Consider the following 8,530-nt stretch of genomic DNA (forward strand, 5'->3'; position numbering starts at 1 on the left):
GGGCCTTGGTGAGACCACACCTAAAAAACTGTGTGCAATTTTGTTCTCCATATTTAAAGAAGGACATAATTGCATTGGAGGCAGTACAGTGAAGGTTCACTAGATTGGTCCCTGGGATGAAAGGCTGAATAAATTGGGTCTAGAATTTCTGGACTTTAGAGGAATGAGAGGTGATCAAAAAATTCAAGATTATAAAGAGTCTTCACAGGTTAGATACTGAAATATTGGCCTGGATTTTTGAAGAGTTGTGGAGTCTCTGCGGCATATCCAAAATGGTGGATGGATATCAGATCCAGAAGTTCCACCCCCATATCTGACAGAAATTATTTTCGCTGGTGGGAGTTGGGGGCAGAAACATGGGTGGGACGTGACTCCCGCATGTGGGAAACCCAAACTCAGCAGTTTGAACTCAGTGCTGAGTTCAAAAAGACTCCATTTTCGCTGCAACAAGGGTCTTATCCCGCAGTGTGGGAATTATGAGTCTTTAGTCAAAAATGCTTTTGAAGGGCGGGCAAGGTGTGGAGAACTGGAAAGCTGTCAAGATTTTTAAATGGCCAGCCCTATAAAGAAATGAAAAAAAATCCTTCCTGTGTCTGTGAGAGTTGAGAAAAATCTGTTCCTGTAGGTTCAACAGTTGCTTGTTGACATAATCCTAAGTGCTATCATTATAGCATTATTAATGCTTGGCTACTTTCCACAACCTATCATCATCACAGTAGGGGGTTGTGAGTTCACAGTTTGGTTGACAGTTCAAAGAGTTTATTAAAGGATTATCTATCTTTGATGTGGGGTTATGAATGAAACTGTTTGTTTTGATAAGGGATTAAGTATTTGAGAGGATTTAAATACATTGAATGGACTTTCAAAAATGGGGTGATTTTTATATATAGCGAAGGCTGTATTAGATATTCAGAACTTTACTTCATGTTAACATGACTCCTGATGTCTGCCCATGATGGATACTGGGTGAGTTGGCAGGGAGAGCATAAGAGCAAAAGGGTGGTGGCCAGGGAATCATGGTTTGGCATGAGTAGGCATTAAGTTTGCATTCGGACTATAAGGGGTCATTGCAAATGGGCGAAGGGTAAGGAGATGTGAGAGGTGCAAGCTAGAGAACCTAAAACATAAAAGAAGGACTGGGCCAAAGTCCCAAAGAACCAAGCCAGGCCTTTTAATCAGCCTGTCACAGCACTCAGGAACTCTTGTGGCCACCACTGACCTGTATCTTGGGGCAATGGGCCTGAATCCATCCTGCATCTGCACACCACCCGCTCCCCCAACTTGGGAACCAAAATCCAGGCTATTGTCCACCGTGGCTGAGGAATCTTACGACTTTCAAAGGGGTCATAAGTAAACAAGGGAAGGTCATTAAATTTGTTTTTACCCAAAAGTAGAGGCAAGAGGGATACATGAAAGATTTTTATATTTTGGAAAGGTTGAGTTCATAGTGGTGCTTAGAACAATGGAATCTAAGATGAAAGAGGACAAGGATATTTAAGGAATTATGTTTAGTTGAGTTGGGTTGGCTGTGTGGGGGAGATGTCCTGAGACCAGCTTGTGCTGAGAAAAGGTGTGAAATCTGAAGCAGCCACCCAGTTTCAAGCCAGAGAAGTCTTTGTCTCAGAAAGCAGTTTTTGAACTCGCTGGGATTTCCACTGCAGAGTGGAAGACAGTGAGAAGTCATGTATTATACCTTTACTGAACTGACAGCAGTTTTGCCTTGGGTAATATTACTTGATTTTTATGGTTAAGAATCTATAAGGGAACTGTTGCCAAATAGTTTACTTGGGTGTTCTGACCAAGTGAGTTTTTTGGGGGATGTTTTGTCAGACTGTTTTAACTGTAATTTTCATCTTGTGTACTTAAGTTTTTTGTCTTCTTGTTAACAAATCTTTTAATTTTTAAATCTTAAAAGTGTTACTGGGGTTCTATGTTTCTGGCATCAGTAGTTTTCCCCTCATTTTCAAAATTTAGAAAAAAGCATTATGATCAGTAAGACAAGTTTCCCTCTGGGGTTTGGCTTGCTCAGCAAATAACATCAGCTGTGGTCGTAACACCAAGTAAAGATGTAAAGATAGTTAAAAAGATAAACCTACGTCCCAGCCTTCGTAACACACACACACACACAAACACAAGCATGCAAAATTACAAGTTACATCATAGGAAATTACTTGCTGGCCAAATTTGAGATGAAATGATAGAAGGTTTAAGAAAAAAGAGAGTTCACTGTTTTTGAATCCTTTGCTGGCATCTGTTCTGAAGCAGAATTTCTCCATAGCGGTCTTGAAATTTCAGTGGAGTTGAAGCCCATATAAACTGCAGTTTCTGGATGACTGTGTCTTTTTAAAATGTAATCTGCCTTTTCCCAAAAGTCGATGATTTTTGCACCTGATGTTCCTTTTATTTGAAAATTCTCTATCTCTGCGCTGGAATTCAAACTGTAATAAAGATAGGGTGTTGAACTTGGGAGGGAGGGGAGAGATAAATTATATGACTGCTGAATTGACAGAGTTCCTCCAGACTCCTGCTTAGCAGCTTGGGTGTTGTAATAAGACATTTCAAAAGGGTTTATTCCTGTGACACGACCTCTCTACCCGTAATGATTTCAGACGATATTTGATTAGTTCATGTCTGGACAGACCATGGCTATTGTTTTATGACCTAGGTGATTAGATTCTGTAATGTCCCAGCCATTAACTCCTGAATGATCCATCATCGGACTTGATGAGATATAGAAAACACCTTCCGTATAGCTATTGTCCTGGCAGACTTTCTGTCTCTGCTTGAGAGGTCGCTTTATAGAAATCCAAATGCTGGGGTCCAGTACAGTTTCAGTAAATATTTTGAAGTAGTTCTTGACATCAGCAGGTGTGAAGTTCCATTGGATAATGTCTTGGAATGTCTTAATTGTAATGCACATTGGAACCATCCAGAAACTGCTCAACTTGTAATACTAGATGTCAGGTGGCTTGTGGCAGCCATCATAAGTCAGTGTCTCTGCTTGCTTTTTTAAAGTAGTTCAATTTCTGTTTGATCAGCTGATAAAATTAAAAATGAATACCACCTATGCACAAGTCACATCATCGTGACAGTGTTTATTGTTCTTTGTCTAGTTTCCAAATTGTCTATTGTCATACATTTGCTGGAGAGCCAAAAATGCTAAAACAAAACAAATTTAAATCATTTTAAGACATTCTAATGTGCAGCCATAGCAGTCTTCTGGAATCCAATACAAAGCACCTGCCCAAATAAAGACAGGCATATTCATGTCAGATTTTTCATTTAACTACTTAAGTAATCTGGACACTATTGATGCCTGTGATAACTGATAGCCAGCACTACTAGACAATCAATAGTAGCAAACAGACATCTGCCAACTGGGGTCAAGAGTTACTCCCAATAATTAACATCACAATGGGCACAAAGGAAGAACAGGGCAATTCATTTGATGTCCTTCATTGGCTGCAATAAAGTTTCAAATTGGATGCAGTTGAATAAAGATCTTTGGGGATGCCATAGCCCTTTCAGCTGCCGTACAACCAGAAATTTCCCATTCCACCCCTCTCACCCAGCATTACTGAACTTCCAAGTGGAGGTGGCAACATCTAATGACCCTGCTCAAAATATTTAATTGATTTGTCGGTCAGCAGTAGATCAGATGGACACTTGGACGGGTGGGGAGTCCCACCCTGCCACACTTTGCAACTGCTTTAAGCAGCATTTCATGAGCTAAACTAGGGCTGGGCTGAGTACAGTGAATCTGAATGGAGGGAAGTTGAGTGAGTCAGTGGGAAACACCAGACACAGATATGTTAGTAGAATGGCTAATTAACAGAATTGAAAAAACTTACAGGTAGAAAAACAATTCTAAATGTAAGTTACCTACAAAAAGGTTTAGCACATAGATTACTACCTTATTGTTTATTGTTCAGTGCATTGGTCAATTTAATATTTACTGTAAATATACATATAATATTGTTGTCATGCATTACTTTGTGCATCTTTCGTTCAATAAGGTTGTTTGATGATTAAAAACCTAAAACAATCTTTTGAAACTCTACCACTTTTGAAAGATGGAGGGAAGTTCCTGCATAGGTGCAGCACTGATCCAGTGACCACAATAATTTAGAGAATGGCCTTCATATTGTTGCCCTGAGCATTGCTGAGAAAGAAAAAAATAAAAATAAATGGTTCAGAAATACTATTTAGGCTGGTGTCACTAATGGAGCTACTGGGCTCTTTAAGTGCTCCTCACATTCTCTTGACCGCCTAAGCAACTCTCGCTACTCATTTCACATGAATAAGAAAAGGGAAAGGCTCAAAGGAGGGGGAAATGAGCGAGTATCTCTTGCAGCTGCTGGATAGTACGGTGGAAAGTGGGACATGTGAAAAAGTGGGTGATGATCAATTGTAAAGATTCCTACCTGATTTTCCAATTGGCTGATTTCCTTTCTCAGACAAAGGCTTCAAGGCAATTTGTGACATACTGACTGCTGCCTTGGTTGTCAATAGTTTACTTGACACGGAGTAAGCATCAGTGCCACAGTGAGCAGTGCATGTGCCCACTGAGTTACAAGAGCTGCTTCGGGTTGGAAGATGGGGTTGCGTCAGACCGTGTAGTGATATAGATGCAGTTTAGACCAAAATGGTGGCAGTGTCATTTTATTGGTGTTTTCTGCCTCTCAGAGTTCACATTTGTTTGCTTCTATATTTTGGATTCCAATGACTGTTGGTTGATGGAACTGAGCTTTGACATTATCCATTGACACACTTGAACAAATGCCATTTTGTTTGAAATCTAGGATCTCCCGAGATAGCTCATTCCTGTTTTCTTATCTTTAGACATTTCTTTGAATCTGGCAACTAAACAGAGAAGTCCCATAGGTGCACAGAGTGGAGACATTGTAATGGAGGATGACGATGATGTCTTTATCTCCTCAGGCATCCTACGCTCCACTGAAGATCTCTTCACTGTTATTCACAGGTAAGAGAAAAGATAAAGCTGGTTTCCAGCATGTGCGCAGACATGAGTGAGAAAGTAGTGATGATTTACTTAGTCTATCTGGGGTTTCTGCTTATCTTCCTCCAAAGTTCCTCAGGTGAACCACTGAAGAATTTTTTTTGTTTTTATTCATTCATTCATGGGATGTCGGCTTCGCTGGCTGGGCCAGCATTTATTGCCCATCCCTAGATGCCCTTGAGAAGGTGGTGGTGAGCTGTCTTCTTTTACCACTGCAGTCCATGTGGTATAGGTACACACACAGTGCTGTTAGAAAGGGCGTTCCAGGATTTTGACCCAGAGACTTTGAAGGAACAACGATATATTTCCAAGTCAGGATGGTGAGTGACTTGGAGGGGAACTTCCAGGTGGTGGTGTTCCCATCTATCTGCTGCCCTTGTCCTTCTAGATGGTAGTGGTCATGGTTTTGTAAGATGTTGTCTAAGGAGCCTTGGTGAATTCCTGCAGTGCATCTTGTAGATGGTACACACTGCTGCTACTGTGCGTCAGTGGTGGAGGGAGTGAATGTTTGTGGATGTGGTGCCAATCAAGCGGGCTGCTTTGTCCTGGACAGTGTCAAGCTTCTTGAGTGTTGTGGGAGCTGCACTCATCCAGGCAAAAGGGGAGTATTCCATCACACTGCTGACTTGTGCCTCAAGGTGGACAGGCTTTGGGGAGTCAGGAGGTGAGTTACTTGTCACAGTGTTGATACCATAAGTCATTATTAACAAATTAGTGAATGTTATATCCTACTGCAACGGGCTTGTCACACACTGACTGACGTACAAACTAACTGCAGTGCTCTGAGGATGGAAAGTAAAACAAAAATCTCAATACAGACTTTATTAGAGACTTTTTTCTTGCTTCACTCTTGCACACACATTTGAAGCAGCACTATGCCCAATAGGGCTGCTTGATTCTGTGATGACAGTGAAGGAGCAGAACAGTTATTCTTTTATAACTGAGCTAATTAATCAGTGATTGGGATAGAGCATTCTTATTTCACATAACATCATTCTCCTGCACAATTATATTCTGAAAATGAGTGTGGGAAGATAACTCTGCATGGTTTTCTCTGCTCCCTAGCCTTCGGAGATAATTGCAGCTTCACTATTAACACCTTGGCTGAAATAGCCTAATTAAGATGGAGCCTGAGGTTTTGTCTAAGTGGCTCAGTATCTCTCCATAGGCTGTATCTCTTCTCTGTGCCAGAGATTCTTTGAAATGACTCAAGGTCAGCCTTTTGGAATTTTATTTTGTGATCTTTTTCAATAGGTCAAAGAGGAAGGTGCTGGGATGGAAAGAGCCTGGAGAACCATTCAATGTCAGGCATGTGGCTGTTTCACCTGTCAAACCCCCTGCAACACCTCCTAACAGTGGACTCAAGCTTTCTCCCTCGACCAGTGGGAGTGGGGCCAAAACCAACACCAGCAACGAGAACTTTAAGGCCTTATTACAGAAGAAGGGCAGCAAGCCTGCATCTGGCATGCGCATGTCCGCAGCTGAGCTCCTGAAAAGCACCAACCCACTTGCGAGAAGGATTGCAACAGAGTTTACACAGGAGTCGGAAAGGTGCCAGCCCATAATGGAACCAATTTCGGAAAGGTGCCAGCCCATACTGGAGCCAGTTTCTCCTGAAAACACGTCAAGATGTTAGAGCTATACCAATTCCCGAAGAGGAAGGAGAGGCGATTAATGTTTTCTGTCTTGTTGAATGTAAATTTTTAATTTTTAATCTATCACTGGAGCCATCATTCTGGTCAGAAGGAAGGAGTAAGCTTTGCACAATCCTATGAATGCAAACTCGAGTGATGATGTGTTCTTCTTTTGGAAATCAACAAAAATTCAAAACATTTAAGTGACAGACTTTTAATGCAAACCATTATTTGGATCAAGAATTCTGAGGAAATTCCTCAATGTAAGGTGGAGGATATGGGATGGTCTGATTGATCTGAGGTTAGTGTTAGACTGGAAAAGCCTGGAACATTGTAAAAATGTACAGCAGACAATCTACATTCCAGCCTGGCAATCTAGGTGTACTAAGGCCTTATAGGGAACTGATCATTTAAAAGTATGCTCCATGCACGATACTTTGAGCAGTCATGCTTAGGTTCTGTTTCTAAATTTTACATGCACCTCCGGTGAGTAATGCTTAACAATATAAATCAATCCAACAGTAAACTGAATTTGTGGGGATTTGTTTTTAACCATTGTGTACTCCTAATACGATGATGGAAAGATTTCTTCCCAGAGCTGCCGGAGGTCCATAAACTCTGATCGAAGGTGTTCGTACTACAAGAATCCTGGGAAGAAAATGAGATGATTAGAGTCACGCTTTCAGCTCCACACTGCCACTTGGTCCACATTTATTCTGTGAGCCTCGACCCACAATGAGGCTTCAGGAGAAGAAGGACCTCTCTTTAAGATTGTAAAATAGTTGGCTTTCGCTCTGTGACTGAGAGACTATGCCCATGTTTACTGAGGCTCAAGAAATCTTATCTTGTTTCCCCACCCCTCTTCCCCTCATCCTCTAAAGAAAGCCCTGGAAACAAGAGTAGAGGCAAAATGCAGGGTCCAGTAGCTCCGTTGCTGAGGTCTTGAAAATGGATAGCTGTATGCTGATTTTCTGGCTATTTGCTTAAGAAGCAGTTGCTTGCCTGATCTGTAATGTTTATTGAAATAGTGCCTCCTATTAAGTTGTTAATTTTATCAATATACTGTAATATGTAATATGGCATCAATATATAAGAGTTATTTCAAAGTTTTTTGGTTTTAGATCAAAGGAGACACCTTTGAATTTGGAAGCTTTCAAAAGGCCCAAGTGCTGCCTTGCCATGATATACAATGATCTGAATGTAGAAACTCTAGATTGTTTTTAGCCTTGGTTTGAGGGGGTCTGTTGTTAGCCCACTGGTTCTAATCATACAAACGGTTTAAATATTTCAGAAATTCTTTGTCCTTGTGCTTCTTTTATGTTTTATTTTATTCATAAGGTAAGCAAAATTCTCTATGAAATGGAAGGTGAACCACATCTTGAGGTGAAAATTTCTCATTGCAGATTCACAGCCACACCTCCATTCATCCCAACCATAAGGAAAGCTATACACCTTGCAGGCCATAGCCGATGCTGTGCAATTCTCAGCCCAGAGCCAGTGCTGTGCACCTCACAGCCTGCAGCCAGTGCTGTGCAACTCGCAGCCCAGAGCCAGTGCTGTGTGCCTCACAGCCTGCAGCCAGTGCTGTGTGCCTCACAGCCTACAGCCAGTGCTGTGCAACTCGCAGCCCAGAGCCAGTGCTGTGTGCCTCACAGCCTGCAGCCAGTGCTGTGCAACTCGCAGCCCAGAGCCAGTGCTGTGTGCTTCCCAGCCTGCAGCCAGTGCTGTGTGCTTCACAGCCTGCAGCCAGTGCTGTGTGCCTCACAGCATACAGCCAGTGCTGTGCAACTCGCAGCCCAGAGCCAGTGCTGTGTGCCTCACAGCCTGCAGCCAGTGCTATGTGCCTCACAGCCTGCAGCCAGTGCTATGTGCCTCA

At 42.0% G+C, this 8,530-nt stretch overlaps 1 protein-coding gene across 4 annotated transcripts in view; it reads left to right on the forward strand.

Moving 5' to 3' along the window:
* The window catches only part of nhsl2 (NHS-like 2), a 350,353-nt gene extending 342,402 nt beyond the window's left edge, over positions 1-7,951 (forward strand). For all 4 annotated transcript variants that reach the window (XM_078547026.1, XM_078547027.1, XM_078547028.1 and 1 more), the window contains exons 7-8: positions 4,843-4,984; positions 6,275-7,951. In XM_078547026.1, coding sequence (XP_078403152.1) covers positions 4,843-4,984; positions 6,275-6,656 — 524 coding nt within the window. In that variant the 3' untranslated portion in view covers positions 6,657-7,951. The remainder of the gene's footprint in view (positions 1-4,842; positions 4,985-6,274) is intronic.
* The last annotated feature ends 579 nt before the right edge of the window (positions 7,952-8,530 follow it).

The sequence above is a fragment of the Cetorhinus maximus genome, chromosome 8 (genome assembly GCF_964194155.1).
Source record: "Cetorhinus maximus chromosome 8, sCetMax3.hap1.1, whole genome shotgun sequence".
Taxonomy (NCBI): domain Eukaryota; kingdom Metazoa; phylum Chordata; class Chondrichthyes; order Lamniformes; family Cetorhinidae; genus Cetorhinus; species Cetorhinus maximus.